This window comes from Mus pahari, chromosome 1 (assembly GCF_900095145.1).
Source record: "Mus pahari chromosome 1, PAHARI_EIJ_v1.1, whole genome shotgun sequence".
In the NCBI taxonomy this organism is placed as follows: Eukaryota; Metazoa; Chordata; class Mammalia; order Rodentia; family Muridae; genus Mus; species Mus pahari.
The window spans coordinates 135,659,113-135,677,082 of NC_034590.1; the positions used below are offsets into that span (position 1 = coordinate 135,659,113).

Genomic DNA, 17,970 nt, shown 5'->3' on the forward strand with positions numbered 1-17,970 from the left:
ACAGCCCCTGCACTGCCAAGGATTACCCAGCCCCTGCTGTTAATAGAGCCAATCTCGAGAGTCTGTGTGTAGAGTGCAGAGTTCAGATGCGAGAGAGAACATGGTGAGTGAAGTTGGTGAGGGTGACTTTATGGGCAGCTGATCTGGGACTGGAACGGCTATGGGTTTGAGGGAGGGGTATTATAGACTGAGTATGTCCCCTTACAATACATGTTGAGGCCCTAACCCCAGGGGGTTTGGGGGGTGATTAGGTCCTAAGGGTGATATGTTCATGAATTGCATCAGCGCCTTTGTGTAAGAGATGAGCCTCTCTTCCTCCATGTGAAAGCAACGAGAAGCCAGCAGTCTGCAGCCCAGGGGAGCCCCCCTCGTCATCACCTGGCCCCCAGCACCCTAATCTCAGACTTCTGTGTGACTAGTAGAAGTAATGCTACCCAGTGTATGATATTTCGTTGTGGCAGCCCACGGTGACTGAAGCGAGAGAGTGGGGATGGGGCAGCAGAGGGAACATGAGTGAAGACGGAGATGGACCTGCGTTTGAGAAGCAGGAATCTCTGATGACTCCCAGCCTGGCGTCAGAACCTGGCCTTCCCAGAAGCCACCCTGTACCAGAATCTCCAAAGGCTTAGGGCCCCCAGCTGGCCATTCATTGGAACCCAACTCTCCTCTTACCTGTCCCCATTGCCCTCTAAATGGCATAGACAAGCAACAAAGGTCATAGTGTCCATGTGGTCAAGCTGATCCTACCGCTTAGGGACTCCGCACTGTCCACAGACCACCAACTCAATCAAGGTAAAAGCAAAACTCCAGTGCCAACAGTCGCCCTCGGGCTTCCTGGGGGATGGGAGAGGAGGGAAAGTTTGTTTGTGGAGCCGAACGCTGATGTCTGTAAATGGAGTTGCCATGGATTCAGAAGATGAAAATGCCACGTGACAATGAAAGACTGTTGACAAGGGCCTGAGAAAGCTGGCTGCTCCTCGGTGGCCTGCCTCACAGAGATGTGCACAGCAGGCAGGGACAGTCAGAGACTGCTAGGCACTCAGTGCCCCAAGAGACTCAGCTCTGTCGAGCTGAAAAAAAAAATCAGATGGCCGACCTATGGCTCATCTTCGCTGTGGAACATTTGCCACAACCTGCTGGAACCCTCGATACTAAACAAAGACACACTCAGTAGGTTTAGTGCCATTTTTTATAGCTCTCTAGACATCACCTACTTTATGCCTGGACCTAGACAGATGCTCACACTGTCCAACCCCAGATCCCCCAGCTACTGCAGGGGGATGTCCAGATTTCAGAACTTTACTGCAGTGCTGTTAATTTCAGTAGGCCCAGTGCGCTCTGTAGTTACCTACCCAGCATCTTGCATCTTGACCAATCATGGCTTCTCACACATGAGCCACCCAGGGATGCTGTTAAGATGCTGGTGTGTTCTGACAAGGCTTAAGTGTGGCTCTGCCTGTCAGCAAACTCTCAGGGAGTCTTCTGGCCTGCACTTTGAGGAACAGGCATCTAAGGCTATGTGTTCTGTGTCTTACCACTTCACTGCTAATTGCCCCACCCCCACGGCAGGAAGTAGAAGGTTTCTAGTTACAGAAACCCTCTACATTCTTTTGTGCCTAGCTCTTTTACCTTTCCAGGTGTCATTTATTCCTGAAGCACCATCTCTGGGTAGGCAAGGCATGCTAGTGTCTGTCTCTGTTCACGCCATTACCTCCAAGCCTTGCTCTCTAACATCTGTTCCTTTCCAGCCTAGTGCCCAGCTTTCCTGTCCTCCTCACGAGTATCTCCGTTCTGCTCTGGTTGCTATAGAGACCACTCTTTCTTCTTCCCTTCTCGCTGTTTCTTAATTCACTGCATCATTCACTGTTGTCATGGGGACAGAATGACCACTTATTTAATTGGCACCTCCAACAAAATGGCAGGTAGGAAATCTAAGTTAATGGGACCCATCTTGAACGCTGATTAGGCTCAGCCGAGCAGAGCGTGCCCTGGTTATTTCAGACCGCCACTTCCTAAGCTTTCCGCTGGAGCACATTTTCTCCAGTCTTGAAGTTATTTTGCTGAGGCATCTTGAATCAGTTTGCCAGAGCAATGTGAATTTTTTAGGTAACACTAGGAAAATAGCTTCATTCTCATTCTCTTTTTGGTATATTCTGTAAGGTCTTCTGAATTACCTGAGCACACATAAATAATCCTGCATTTAAACAGGTCGCTTTGTGGGAAGGCCCACAATTCCTTTGGTTAGATCCTGTCACTCTCAGCTCTGGTTTTCCACAAACTCCTGATCGTACAGTGTGTGGTCTTGAGGGGGATGTAGTGGATGGATGTAGTGGGACTCAAGCTGCCTTAGCCACCGCCCAGTCTTAGTTCTGATACTCTCTGTGTGTCCTCTCTTAGCCTCTCATTTCCCCTCCCCTAGACCTAGAGAACCTTATTCCTTCTAGTGCCTAACCCATTCCTTGGTATGTAAGTGACTTAAATGAACAAAGAGTAGGTACTCAAGAACAAATATAATCTGCATGTGGCAAAGGCCCAGACTCCCATGTTTCATGATACCATAGGCTTTGATGTCAGGGAGTTTGAAGCTCAAATGGCTGTTTCAGCATAGACTGTGGCATTTAGGACGAACTATCTAGGCCTGACAGAGACTTCAGTGTCACCATGTAGAAAAAAGTGGAGAAGGTAAGATAGAGCAGACTGCCTAAGAGCCTCCGGTTACAGAAGCAGAAATATGAGAGGAGCTCAGGTCTAGGGACAGCAGCACTGTCCTTCTCACCTGGCTATGCCTGTCCCACTGCTGGGAGCAGAAAGCCAGACCTTCTCTGTCCCTTGCTGACATGACAAGACTTGTCAACAGAAGGCCCAAATCTGTCATTGGTGTCTAATGCAGGAAAAGCACATGCCATTCATTCCACCACATTGGAAGCACTACTCCCTTAAGGAAGGAGTTTCCTAGCCTGCTTCACAGCACTGGGGGCACTGGTGATACCTGCATTGGTTTGAGCATCAAGTCACATGGGTTGCTACCTCTAGGGGACATCATGGACCTGAATGAAATCTAGCTCTCCTCAAATCTCTGCTCCTTCTAACTGTTGCTCTCTCAGAGGAGAACATGCTCACCCACCTCCAAACCCTTTACCCTTGCTCCCTTGGAGGGAAGTCTAAGCTGATCTTGAGCCATTTCTTATGCAGCTGATCTTGGCAGACAGGAGTCCAGGCAGGCAGGCATTTCCTGGACGCTCTGATCTCCCAGCCTCCAGACACACCAGTGTGGTCCATTTGCTCCAGGATGCCAAAATCATCGTTTCTCTCTGCACTGTGTATCTTGAACTGGGCTTCAAAGCATCAGCTGGAGAGTGGGTGCGGGGAGAGACTCAGAGAGCTTTGAACATGAAAGTACCTACTCTGGCAAGCAGGAGGCAACCCAGGCAGCACAGGCCTTGCTCAGAGACAGCAGCACTGGAGGGAACACGTTCACATCTAGGATGGGTTCTTCTCTCTGGCCCTCGCTTCTCAGCACATAGCTGATGAGGTAGTGAGTAGGTGAGCCTGCCTGAGGGAGGGGTTGTGTGGCTAATGTGTAGAAAGCTCCAAACAGGCTCTGAAAAACTGTTTCCTGTTCATAATTAAAGGCCAGATTTTTCTTCTACAATCCATTCTGACCTAGAGGTAGGGCAGGCAACCAAGGATGAACCCATATACAGTCTCCATGTTTCATTTGTTCACACTCCACATTCTCAAGGAGGCAGAGACTGACTGGGGTGATGTCCATGAGGTAGAGTGTCTCTCTAGACACAGAATGGGGAAGAAGAGTCGGAGACCAGAGAGAATCAGCTGTGTGGATGAGCTGCTTGCTGGGACGCGTATGCCCTTTGTTAGGAGTCACTGCTAGAGTTGGCCTTGTAGAGGAAGAGGCCCATGTCCCATGGGGCTCTCTACTGACTCTGCACACCCCTCACCTTTGAGCACACGTAACTCTTCCTTATAGTCAAGGGTGACACAGTCCATTTTCCAAAGCGAAGATGCCATCCACAGGACACCTGTCTCACACAGACTGGACGGGTTCCAGGGAGGCCTCATGGGGACAGCTCCAGCTCAGGCACATACAGCCTACAGGTGGCAGTGAGGTCTTCAGAAGCCTGCAGGTCTGGGTGCTGCCTCTGGGTCAGGCCACATCTGCTTTATGTCCTCTGCCTGACTGAGTGGTCTCACCATCTCCACTGTACTTTATTCATGTGTCAAGGGCTTAAAGAACCAGTCCCGAGTGAAGCTGAACATTGTGAGGTGCCCCCCAGTGACCACAGTGCTAATAAGGAGGCCGGACCTTCGCTACCAGCTGGGTTTCAGCGTACAGAATGGAATTGTAAGTATGAGTCAGACCACACCATTTTCCAAAATTAACAACAACTGAAGATGGAGATATATTGAATGTTTTTTTCTGGCTGGTTCATTCCCTTCATCTTTTCATCCAGTAAAGCGGTTTGGGGTTTTCGGTTCGTTCACCAGTGGTCACAGCCTAACCCTATGCAGTGGCTGACTGTGCCACCAGTTCCATTCCAGTAAAGAGTGAGTTTAGCCAGGGACCACCAAGTCCCTGCTCTCCCCAAGCCACACCATGGGATAGAGTAGGCTTCTAGTACCTCTTTGGTTCATACACTGGTGTTCCTCAAGTACAGGCTACCAGCATCAGACAGTTCCATGGGTAAGCCTGCTTGTGACTATGGAAAGCCGACTGGAGCACTGGCCGCCGCCTGATAGGCCCAACGAAGACAGAAAGTGGTCAGAGTTCAGGACACTAGTAAGGTCACACCTGCCACATCCCCTGTGCAAAGCTGGTGCACAGGCAGAGCCAGTGGGCCTGAAGAATCTACTTTTGCTGCCACTGAATATGGCTCTAGAGATCAGACACAGGATCGGTCACGCTAGTTAGACATTCAACCACTGAGCTCCATACCAGGCCACAGAACCCGCTGCTCATAACAGGAACCTGCAAGATTTACATGGCCCACGCCCCTCCAGGTTAGCTTCCCAGGGGTGTTCAAGTTGGGGCGCTGGGGTCCCCGGGAAGACGGTCTTCCACCCTGACGTGGTTCTGAGGTGGGGCACTGCCCGTTAGGTGTAATCTGATGTTTGCCTCTGGTAGATCTGCAGCCTCATGAGAGGGGGGATAGCTGAGAGAGGAGGCGTCCGCGTGGGACATCGGATCATCGAAATCAATGGCCAGAGTGTCGTAGCCACACCACACGAGAAGATCGTCCACATCCTCTCCAATGCTGTTGGGGAGGTAGGAATAAAGCCTGGGGCTGGGCAGGGTTGAGGTACCGTGTGTGCCCCTGGTGCCATGCTAGCCTTGCTGGGAACCTTCTAGAGCTTCCTTTCCCCTCCCTAGATGCGCCTACGTAAGCAGACCTCTGCCTCAGACCTGGCTGCTGGGACCCCTGCCCCCTGCTACCTTCTCTTCAGCGCTCACTTTGTGTTACCACTCTCTGGCTCCACAGATTCTCTCATTCTCCCCCAATTAATCCCACCCAGTGTTTAGAAGACAAAAATTAGATTCCAGACCCATCAAGCCAGTCACCCCCAGTAGTGGCACAGGCTCACATCCAATCCTAACTAGATCTCTGGGGCTGTTTTCTTGCTTTAGTAGCTGAGCAGTTTTAGATGGGCTGGCACTCCCACATTGCCAAGACAGGGAAGCAGGCTGACAGAAGCCAGAGTCTGTCTTCCCACGGTCCCTTCTTTATTTTCCAAAAGGCCGTAAAAGCTGGAGCCTTTAACTGGAAAACGAAGCCTTACCCACATCTTCTCACCATTTAGAGTCACCGCAACTTTCTAGAAAGCCCGTGGGCTTCAGTCTTCCAAAACCAGGTCCCGGGGCCGAGGGTGGGCCGTCCTGGAAACTGTATATAGTGAGATGCCCTACTCCCAGCCCCAGCTAACACGGCTTTCTGCCCTCAGATCCACATGAAGACGATGCCGGCAGCCATGTACCGACTGCTGACGGCCCAGGAACAGCCCGTTTACATCTGAGCCGCACCTCCGTGGCGTGGTGTGGCGTGGTATGGCGTGGCGTGGCGTGGCGGCATGCATGGAGGACTCTCCTCACCGTGGTTGTGTTTCTTGTGCTGCGTCCATGTGTCCACTGAGACATTCCCCTCTGGCACCCAACATTTGGTCTTACATGGGAAGAGAAGAATCGGCAAGGACCTCTTTGCTCTCTGTCTCTCTCCAGTTTGTTTGGGTTTTTTTTTTTTTTCTTTTCTGTTTCTTCCTTAATACCAGGGAAGTTTTGTGTGTGTCCTCTTGAGGGTGGAGAGCAGCTAATATCTCCCTGGGATCATGGTGGAGGGCCTTTGGGGGATGCCCAAGGAGACATCATCTCTCCCCGGGAGACACATACTTCCCTGAGGAAGCTCCCAGAGGCAGCGTGGAGGTGACTGAGCAGTGCCTAAAACTCAGTGGCTGATCTCTCTGCCCTCCTCACCTCACCTGATGGGAAGATAGTTGGTGGCAGGTGACAGCGATGAACATCCTTAAAGCCCACATCTTTAAAGATGTCCGCTGCCTACTATGTAGTTGTGGGCCCTGTACATTGCTTCTGCCCAGAATTTCTGAGCCACTTTTAAATCTCTCCCATGGTTTCTCTTAGTTGCAATGTGTGTGTGCTAATGCAGGCCTAACTGCTGAGAACCGAGGAAGTAACACCCTGGATAGGGCTGCCGTGACACCACAGAGATCCTGGCAAATCACAGGGCCTACGAGGTCACCAGATTGTCCAAGATTACAAATATTGGAGGATAACCACAGGCAGGTATTATCCTCCTAATGTACTTACTGCACAGGCACTTACATGTACATCACACACACACACACACACACACACACACGCACTCATGCACACACACACATGTGCGCGTGCACACACAACACATGTGCGTGCATGTGTGCGCACACACACACACACACACACGCACACATGTGCACGTGCGCATGTGCACGCACACACACACACACACACACACACACACACACACACGTGCGCGCGCGCACGTGCAGTGTCACATTTGCCCTCTACCTGCCTTGAAGCAGGATAAAAACCTAGCACACAGACCCTGTGGAGAACCCCCAGCTCCTCTCTGGAAGATCCCTTCCCCTAGCAGGTTGACATAGGCAGAAAGCCGCCAGCCTTGTCCTAAGAAAGACACTGTCTTGACCCTCTCTATCACAGTTGGCTCAGAGTTCCCTCTAAGACTGCCCCCACCCCATGTACATGCTGGGAGTTCCTGAGGGTCAAACTGTGATGGGGGTGTCCTAGTGTCCTGCTTCCCTGCCCAAGGCTAAGCCAGCCTGGGCCCACTCCCAGCTACTAGTGAGGATGTGATATTATACAGGCTAGAACAGACACACCACTAAATCGGGTGGTGGGCCTAGGAATCCCCAGCTGTGCTCCAGAAACATGTCCTACTGCCTTGTAGATCTGGGAGTTTGCAGCTAGTATGGAGGGCTTGATGCCTCCATCAGTTGCCTCACATTTGGGATCACGTCTCAGTCTAGTCCATGTGTTTTTAATAATATTATTCTGAGCCAGCTTCCACTTATTCTTGGTCCAAAGAGCAGTTTGTTTCCATGTGAGGTGTGGCTAGTTTGTTTTTGTTTTTGTTTTTTTTTGTTTTTGTTTTGTTTCATTGATGACCTCAGTAGAGACAGGGGAAGAAAAACGAATATATTTTGTAGAAAGAATATAATCTCTGTTCTCTGCATCTCGGATATTTATATTGTATCTTTAGCAATGGGAGTTCAGTGAGCAGTGTTGGGAAGGATGGATTTATGGAGGGAAGAGAGGGGTCTGGGGGAGGGAGAGATGGAACAGGAGGCTTCAGCCAGGGTGGGGAACAACCAACCCCTGGGTCTCTGACTTCATGAGATGTCTGGAGAGAGTCGGGAAAGCCCGGTGCTTGCTGGGATCTGCCGTGAGCCCTCAGTTTTACTCTAGCACAAAAAGCCTCAGTGATATGAGGCTACCGGCTGTCCAGATAGCTGTCTGAAACAGACGGAGCCTGCTGCTATGAGAGCTATGTGGAGTTGGGACCAAAGGAGCCAGGCCATCGGGACTTGATTTTAAGGGTGTCTAACAGAATGCTCCTGCATGACCAGGCCCAAGGTCAAGCCCCAGCAAATGTGAAGACCAGGAACCCTGGCATAGGTTTTCTTCACATCTCATGAAATAACTGATCTGTCAGGTATCTAACATCACCACACACTGAAGGGTGTGGTCCCATCTCTCCTCTGCCAGAGATGATGGGTGGGACAAAGAGGGACATTATTGCTGCCATCTCTGGCACTGGGAACCTTTGTAAAGTCCCTTGACAGACTTATGTCCGTCTGACCCAGGATGGCCACCATGGCAGATGCCCAAGCACCTGGACTGGAAGGCAGAAGCAGGATCTCAGAGGTTAACCTGGGACCCCACAGTCAGGGGCAGACCCCACAGTCATCAGGCCCAGTCATCACAATGCAGTCTCTTCACCCCAGGGAAAGAGGAGAGAGAGAAAGCTTTCCATTCTCCATGCACAGGAACCCTGGAAGCTTTAAGAGGGGCTCAGAAGCAAGGCTTTTCTTGCGAGTTCTCCTAGGGAACTAACAGTTTAGCAGGATTGTAAGGTGTTAAGGGAGGGTCCTCCCTCCCCAGGTCCAGGCCCCCTGCTGAAGCATGGTCTTCCTCTGCTAGCACCAGACTGAATGGTTAAACTTGGGGTCAGGTCTTGCCTGGCATCTTCATATACACAGTTACATATGTAAATATCTCATCGCTCTCAGTTATGAGGCAGACTACCCACAGAGCCACCCTCCTCAAACTGCAAGGCACAAAGCCACTCTGCCCACTCAGCTGGAACACGCTGGTGACTTGGCTTTGGGGCAGGCTCCCAGATCCCCACACACCCCACCCCACCCCCCAATCCAATGAGGTTGCACTAGAACCCACTCTGCCTCTGCCTCTGCCTCCTCCTCCGGAGCGTTTCAGGGAGCCACCATCAGCCTTGAGTTCCTGAGAGAAGGGAAGGCTCACAGATCCAGGGCAGGAGCCCACTTCCTGAGCTATCCCTTCCTTCCCCACAGCAGGCTCCAGGGGATGGGGGGAGTAGAGCACAAGGCAGGCTGCCACCTCCCTGCACACGGGTTTGCTTTCTGAACTTTGCCCATCAACATTGGCCTTCAGGGAGTCCAGAGTAACCTACTACCTCCCCCATAGCTCCCCCTCCCTCCTCCTGCAGCCCCGCCCACACCTATGCTCCCTTGGCACACTGATGAAAACCCACCCACAGAGCCCTGCTCAGGTCTCTCCACCCACTGGTGTAGCTGTCACCAATGTTTACAACCAAGGGCCACCTCTCGCTGATGTTTAACCCTCACCTTCACCAGGCTACCTGTTAGTTTGAGTTTCATCTCTGTCTGCTCCTCCCCCCATGAGGGTCCACTTGAGTACACAAAACCTGATTTTATCTCCCCTCCATCTAAGGCAGTGTGTGATGACTGTGTGGGAATGAAATCTCTTGTACATACTTAGCACAGCACCTGGGGTATGAACCCACACCCCTGTTCTGTAACGGGGTGCATTAGCACTTACTATAAAACATCGGGAAAAGTATAGTATTGTATTTGTAACAATATGGTTCTTTGTATACACGAAACTCAATGATCTCTATATATAAATATAAATATATATAAATAAAATATATCTACACGTGAGCCTGGAATGTTGATACTGCACACCCACTGAATGTATTCCCTCTGACAGTCTGGTCACCGGTCCTGGCCCACCCTCCCCTTCTTTGTGCCGTGGCGGCAGTTGTCTGGTTCGGGGTTGTGATGTATTTAATGTGCTATCTCCTTATTTAACTGAACGCTAATGTCTGTATAAGAATTGCTGCAACAATAAACAAGGACTTCAACCCCTTGGCTCGGATGTCTTACCGTTTCAGGGAGGAACAGGGCTCTGGGTGCAGGGAGGGAGGATTTTACCGTTTCCTTAGTAAGCCACCTCTCTCTCTCTCTCTCTCTCTCTCTCTCTCTCTCTCTCTCTCTCTCACACACACACACACACACACACACACACACACACACACACACAGTGTTCTCAGTCTCCTTAGAACACCCTAAAAGGGAGAGGGGGTCCCTTTCAATTTCATACTTTGTATCATCACTGAAGGAAGAGAAGCAGAAGTTAATCCTTCCTCCAACCAGAAAAAAAGGACAGAAGTGGTCTTCGCTGAGGGCTGCAGCCAAAGAGGAAAACAGTGCCTCAGGACCAACCTGAAGACTCCATGAGAATGTTCTAGAAGGCTTTTATACCTAGCACTCTTTATCATTCAGCTTTTCAAGTTCTGGTGTCCTGCTGCTGTTGGACATGAGTTGGGCAAAGGGCTCCCATCACAGAAGACCTGGTGCTCCACTTGTGTTTTAATCTTCAATAGGACATCATCTTCCTCCTTTCCAGAAAAGCTAATCCCAAGTCCCTTAGAGACTACATCAGAGCTGTCAGAAGCCCTGGGAGGTGGACCATGCTTTATATCTTTGTAACAAAATATTTAAGGTTGAGAAGCTTAAAAAGATGGTAGTGGGCTAAAACCATCTAACAGTTGTCTCCCTATAGAATCATCTTAAACAGCTCTATTCACCTTAAAACCACTTTTACAAGAACTAACAAAGCCAGATGAGAGATCACAGGATCTTGTTACCATATGATGAAAAAAAATGTGTTGACAAAGAATTGCTTATGTCATCGCTTCTCCAGCGACAAGTGGCACAACATGGAAATGATGCTTCCCCACCTGTGGAAGGGAAAGAACATTTGAATACTAACCTTAAATTTAAAACCAACTACCAGCCTTGGTAAAGAGTCCATGCTCTCTGCCCTGATCCTGTGGCCATGAGCATTGATTTGGTGGCCAATGGACCACTTCCACCATCTTCCTGTGGCCTCAAGAAGCAGAATGTAGGGAAAGACAGCAGATGCTGGGGTCTGGGAAGTAAGCATAGTCCATTGATTTGGATTTCAAGATTGAGCAGCAGACTTCAAGCTAGGCAGATCCCAGTGACCCTCCTCCCAAGCTAGTGCTCCTGAATGAAGACTCTGAACCACTCTGGCTCCTGACAGAGAACTGAGGCTCTATGGAATATATTTGTAACCTAGCCAGCATCAACTATAGTTTTGGCTGTCTTCTGCCACTAACACACCACACCATAGCAGTGTAAGTTTGGTCCTAACCCCTACTTACTGCATCAACAGATGGATTAAAACCTAAAAGCCAACTGTATGCTGCTTATAAGAAACTCACTTCTAGATCTATGTAATAGATGGACGGTAACAGGGTGGTGTGGTAGCACATTTTCATTGTGCACATAGCTGGATCTTGAATCACATAGGAAGTTGGAAAGACATACACCTGGGTATATCTATGAAGATGTTTCCAGGTTAACTGAGGTGGGGGAGACCTAGCCTGACCATGAATGTCATTGACCCATGGGTTGGAGGCCTGGATGCAATGGAAAAGCAAAAGAACCAGCTGAGCACTGGCATCCCACATTCCCTGCCTCCTGGGGCGTGGTGATGGGAACTGCTCTCTGCTGCACACAGCTCCTGACTGATCCCTCTGAGACTGTGAGCTGAAATAAATATTTCCTCCCTTAAGTGGTTTGTCACACAAACACGACCGCTGCAGATAAAGACATTCTATGGAAACAGATCCCAAAGGGAAGGGTGAGCAGCTGTACTCGGATCAGCTAATATCCACCTCAAACCAGAGTCAGTGACAATGGGCAAGGAAGACTATTATATGTGATTTAAAAAAAAAAAATTAACCGGGCCTGGTGGCACAGGCCTTTAATCCCAGCACTCGGGAGGCAGAGGTAGGCGGATTTCTGAGTTCGAGGCCAGCCTGGTCTACCAAGTGAGTTCCAGGACAGCCAAAGCTATACAGAGAAACCCTGTCTCGAAAAAAACCAAAAAAAAAAAAAAAAATATTAAAGTGTCAATTTAACAAGAGAAAAGGATGAATTATAGATATATGCACACACCCATCACTGAAGAGTATAAAACTAACATTAATAGAGAGACCACAATGCAATGCTAATTAAGTTACTTTAACATCCTACTTTCCACAATAGACATAGCATCCAAGCAGAAAAATCAACAAAGAATTGGCAGAGAGAACCTGCATTTCACATCTAACAGGTCAAACATTCCCTCCGGCTGCTGTAGATACACATTTTCAACAGCACATGGACCACTCTTTACAAGGAATCATATGTACAATGATAGACCACAGTAATTTCAACTGATTCTCATAACCCCACACATCTCTGCCAATCTCATTATAATAAACTATAAAGAAAATTTAATATAACCTTTGAAAACTACAGATACATGGAAATTAAGCAACAAACTCATAGATAACAAGAAGTAAAGAATTTTTAAAATGTCTTTATAACAGAAACAACAATTCCAACCTATGGGATAAAGAAAAGGAAAGAAAACTGGAGGGAGAGAGGGAGGGAGGGAAGAAAGGGAGGGAGGGAAAGAAGGAAAGAGGGATGTGAGAAGGGAGGGAGGGAGAGGGTGTGGAAGGATGGAGGAAGGGAGGAAGGGACTGAGGAAGGAAAAGAAGAGGAAAAGAAAAGAGAACGGGTTGAAAGAGAGAAAGAAGGTTCTTAAGTAAGAAATGTATCGTTCCTTGTACCTGAAAGAAAGAAAAAGGCAGGGTGGGGGAAGGGTATAGGGGACTTTCGGGATAGCATTTGAAGTGTAAATGAAGAAAATAATAATAAAAAAAATTCTCTAGCAGAAGAAGAAGAAGAAGAAGAAGAAGAAGAAGAAGAAGAGGAGGAGGAGGAGGAGGAGGAGGAAGAAGAAAGGCAAGGCTGAGCCCCAGAATTAATAGAAGAAAAAAATAAAGACCAGAGAGAAAATTAAAGGAAAAAAAATGAACCATTAGTTAACAAAAAAGTTGGTCTTTCCAAAAACAAACTTAACACATTATGGAGGAAAAGATAAAGGAACCAAACACAAAAGCAGAGACAGGAAAGAGATAGAACTCAAAGTATAAAAGCATGAGAGACTATGAACAAAATAATTGATTAAACAAAAACAACAAAGATGGACAAATTCCTGTCCCTGAGCAACTTTCCAAGACTAAAGCATGGAGAAATAAAAAAGCAGAAGAGACAAATGATGTGAGCTTATACTATATAGACAACTCTAAAGACTCAGCAAAAAATAACAACAACAACAACAAAACAACAACATTTAATAAGTGAGCTCCACAGGGCTGCAGAGCAAGACACAGAACAGGCTGAAATCAGGAGTGTTTCTACACAGCAACTGTGAAATGACTGAAACAGAAAACAGACACTAAAAAAGTTACCCAGGAGAGAAGATCTCTATAATGAAAGCTATAAAACACTGAAAAAACTGAACCAAGACGCCACGCAGATACACAGAAAGATATCTGTGTCTGTGCCGTCAAAGCCTTGATTCTGGTTAAGATGTTCACACCAATTAATCTACAGATCCAAAGCAACATCAACCACAATCAAAATGATTTCTTCCCCATATCTAGAAAAAGACCCTATGATACATTTGGACGCACCAACTAAATGCTAACCAAATCAAAACCAGTAATGAAGCAAATTTGAGACCAAAGAACATAAGCTACATCACAATATCATCTAACTTGACAGTACACTACAAAGCTATAAAAACTGAAACATGCTACTGATATAAAATATGGGCCCATGGCCCAGGCTAGACCATGCAGGAGAGTGAAACTGGACTTCCATCTCTTACCACATAAAAAGGATGGAAGCAGACCGAGGGTAAATGTACTAGGAATCCAGGATGACCAAGAACCAAATAACACAGGAAATTAAAAAAAAAAAAAAAAAAAAAAAAGACAAATGAGCTAACATTGAACTGAAAACCAGTGGAGACAAAAGAATGAAGATACAACCTACAAGCATGAGAGAAATATTTTCAAACTATGCATCTAACAAGAGAGTGATATTAAAGTATGTAAGGAGATCAATAGCAATCATAATAACCTTCTTAAAAATGGGAACAAACCTAAACAGATACTTCTCAAAATAAAAAGGAAAAGAAAAAAAGAGCAAACACATGACAGGTGTGTGGCACCATGGGAAACATCACTGATGGTCAAGGAGAGCGACTCAAAGCCAGCCACAATGAGATGAGCATCACTGATGGTCAAGGAGAGTGACTCAAAGCCACAGTGAGGTGAACTTGCTCCATGTGGAATGCCCAGTGGCAAAGGACACAGGAGTGAACGCTGGCACTTTACATAGAGAATAAGAAGAAACAAAGAAATGCAAATTAGTATCGGTACATGCAAATTCTTTAAGAACTAAAATAAATAACTAAAATATATCAATGTTGTCTGGTGATCCAGCATCCCCACTGCTGGATCATATCCCAAAGTAAAAAGGTCACAGTGTTAGAAAAGAGCTTGGGTCTTCATACTTGCTCACAATCTCTCTCACTCACTGAGTCATTACCACGGGCCTCTCAAGGCATCTTTTGATGAGCTCAGGTAGCAGCCAGAAAAACAGGGTTCCCCAACTACCAGCAGCAGGGCTCAAGATCAGTGAGAAATAATGGCAATTTTAATAAACTCTGAGGAACGAATGTATCATCCTCGTGTTCTACTAATCAAAGGGTTTATTGCTGATCCACATAGGGGGGCTCCCAGAGGGGGAAGCTCTCCGACAGGTCACCAGCCCACAGGTGTGGTTCTTCCCTGTGACCTTCAGCTTGCAGTAACACATAGGAAGAGAAACGGTTGCTGCTGAAGCAGGCCCTTTGTGCCTTTCAGCCTGTAGTTTACTACTAATCAACCCCTTTGTATCTTCTCTTCACCCTCTGGCCTTCACTAATTAAATCTAGGACATCCCAGAAGTTGTTTTTCTTATTGATACCTGTACATCAAAACATCGCAAGGTAACTGTCAACCCAAAACATTGGTAGAAGGAAGACACTCACTCTCTCCCTTGCCTGCTTGCCGTGTGGGACTGAACAACTGCTAGATCCTTGGACTTCCATTCACAGCTGCTGCTGACCATTGTCGGGAGTTGGACTGCAGACTGTAAGTCATCAACAAATTCCTTTACTATATAGAGACTACCCATAAGTTCTGTGACTCTAGAGAACCCTGACTAGTACAGAAGTTGAGCTCTAATCTCAAAGGGAAGAAGAGAGAATTTATTCTAGAGCAGTGGTTCTCAACCTGTGGGTAATGATGCCTTTGGGATTTGAAGGACTTTCACAGGGGTCCCATATCAGATATCCTGCATGTCAGATATTTACATTATTATTTTTAACATATTTATATTCATAACAGTAGCAAAATTACAGTTATGAAGTAGCAATAAAGATAATTTTATGGTTAGGGGTCATGTATTAAACATGTTAAACAACATTAAACATGTTAAACAACATGTATTGAAGGGTGACAGCCTTAGGAAAGTTGAGAATCACTGCTTTAGAGCCAGACGTGAGCTATCGTAACCTAGGAATGCAGCGATCAAATACCATGATCAATGTGGTAACAGTTTCATGGAGTCTTCATAACTACAGAACAAATGAGAATTATAGATCCAGGCACTTTCCAAACGCATGGGCAGAATCTGATGCCTTCTTAGCGACTGTGTTGGTAGACTGTGTTATTTCCTAAAAGGGTTCATGGGACAGTCCCAAAGATTCTAGGTCAAACACAGAGACGGGTGCCACGGATTGCTAGTAAGGAAAGCTAAAAAGAGCCCCAACATAGTTTCATCTGGGCTCTGTCAACATCTCAGCTCTCCACAAACACAGAGTTCTAATCAGTCAGTCAGCCTAGTAGAATCTTTAACACAGGCATAGCTTTTTTTTCTGAGAATTCCAGTTCATAATAACATAAATAACATATGTGTGTGTCAATTTTTTTTTTAAATTATGAGAACAAAGATGGACAATAACTTCAAAAGAAAATCACTTGACTCACAATTCTAGAAGCTCTGAGCAGCCTTACACCACTATCCTGTCCAGAGGCCTCTGTGGAAAAGCAGAAAGGGAGCCAGTGGCCTGCAGAAGTGGCCACGCCCATGGGTGGCCTCGCTCTTTAACCACCTGCTCTAGAAGGAAGTAACTCAACAGCCAATCGCATTCCTCCAAGACGCTGAGGTCCTTCCTGAAGGGAGGTGTGCCCTGGCCAGATCACCTTCCCCTCCGCTGTGGCTCTTTAGGCTCCTCCTCCTCCCAGCCATTGGGGGGGGGGGTGGAGGCTGCAATACCAGCCCAAAGCTTCCTTGCTTTGGGGGACCAACTAAATCTAACTCTGGCAGAGCCTCTTCTCCCATCACATAGAGCAGAGCGCCCCATCTCAGCCTGCTAGGTCGCGTGGAGGGAGAGATTTAACACGTCCCGAGGATGAGTCTCAGCTGGTCTAGACCCAGGCACCTGAGCCAGACCCCTATCAGTACTATAGATAGCTTAATCCTTACAGCGCCTGCAGGAGGCAAAGGCCACTTCTCCTTTATAGCCCAAGACCTAAGGTTTAAGAAATCAGTTACTGCCCCCAGTGGCCCTGGCTATCCTGGATCCTTTCCTCCGGCACCAGTGTTAAAAACACTCTACCCATTCACCTCTGGCGCTCCTCTGTCTGAGAACTAGATAGCGTTGAGAGCTACAACAGGGATCTTCACTTCCTGCCTGCCTTCTCTCCCCCTCATCCCTCTCTCTCCCTCATGTGAGATGGCACACGTTCTCTTGAGAAGGTCTCAGGCCACTCTTCCTGGCTCACTTGGCCTACCTATGCTATGGACCAGGAGTTGCGTGAGATAGACAGCCCCCCTCAGGCCCTGGCAGGCTAATCCTACAAAGAGAATCTCCATGGCCCTGGCTGCACCCTCCTCACCAAGAGGCCCAACCTCCCATTTGCCCTCTCTCTTCCTAGCTGCCAGCCACTCACCCTCATCGCTAGGGAAAAGGGCTACTTAAGCTGGGTAGCACCAGCATCCTTCAGGGAGGGGTCTTAAAGACAAAGGAGATGCTTCCGTTTTCCTTACCCGACAGGGAGAGGAGGAGGAGCTACTTTCCTAATCTCTGCATTTGCTCAAACAACATGGCTCCACAACTGGAGGTTCACCAGAGGGAACCTGAATGAGCCTGCTGTGAGCCGCTAGCTTTGGCGGGCAAGCCCCGCCCCGCATCAAGTCCCGCCCCTGGGAAGCTCCACCCCTTCATCCAGCACTGCCCCCAAGCCACCGCGAGGCTTGCAGAATCGCTAGGTTTAGTCTTCTAAAAGTCCTACTTTATCTGCTCTTCGGTCACTTGACCTCATTGAGCATGTCCATCTTGTGAGGCCTGTGTGTCTAGTACTAACAAATTTTGCAGCTGAAGGGGACGTCAAAAAACTGTTAGTGCAGGAGGACCTATCATTAGCATTCTGTCTAAACTCCACCCCACAGTTACCTGGCAACAGCCAAGTAGGCCTGACCCACTATAAAATGGGACGCTTGCCCTCTTGGTCTCTTGCCTTCTTGCTCCCTCTCTCTGTCCCCCTCCCCCTTTCCCCCTTCCTCTTCTCTCTCCATATGCTCATGGGGGCCTCTACTCCTCTTCTCTCTCTCTCTCTCTCTCTCTCTCTCTCTCTCTCTCCTTCTCTCTGCCTTTCTCTCTGCCTCTGCTGCCCTCTTAACTCCCCTCCCCATGCCCTGAATAAACTCTATACTATACCGTCGTGTGGCTGGTCCCTCGGGGGGAAGGGATGCCTTGACATGGACCCGCTGAGACACCCCGTTCCCCCGTACCTCACTACCCCTCCTTAGAACAAATTTCCCTTCTCTTTATCTTTCTTATAAACACATCACCTATAGGAATGTTGGAGCCTCCCAGACCTCCACAGTCACTGTCCCACACCA

The 17,970-nt window shown here is 47.9% G+C and overlaps 1 protein-coding gene across 3 annotated transcripts in view; it reads left to right on the top strand.

Moving 5' to 3' along the window:
* Positions 1-6,924, top strand: part of Apba1 (amyloid beta precursor protein binding family A member 1) — a 191,742-nt gene extending 184,818 nt beyond the window's left edge. For all 3 annotated transcript variants that reach the window (XM_029541237.1, XM_021201227.2, XM_029541248.1), the window contains 3 exons: positions 4,244-4,363; positions 5,144-5,284; positions 5,959-6,924. In XM_029541237.1, the coding sequence (XP_029397097.1) occupies positions 4,244-4,363; positions 5,144-5,284; positions 5,959-6,030 (333 nt within the window). In that variant the 3' untranslated portion in view covers positions 6,031-6,924. The remainder of the gene's footprint in view (positions 1-4,243; positions 4,364-5,143; positions 5,285-5,958) is intronic.
* Positions 6,925-17,970: the final 11,046 nt, after the last annotated feature.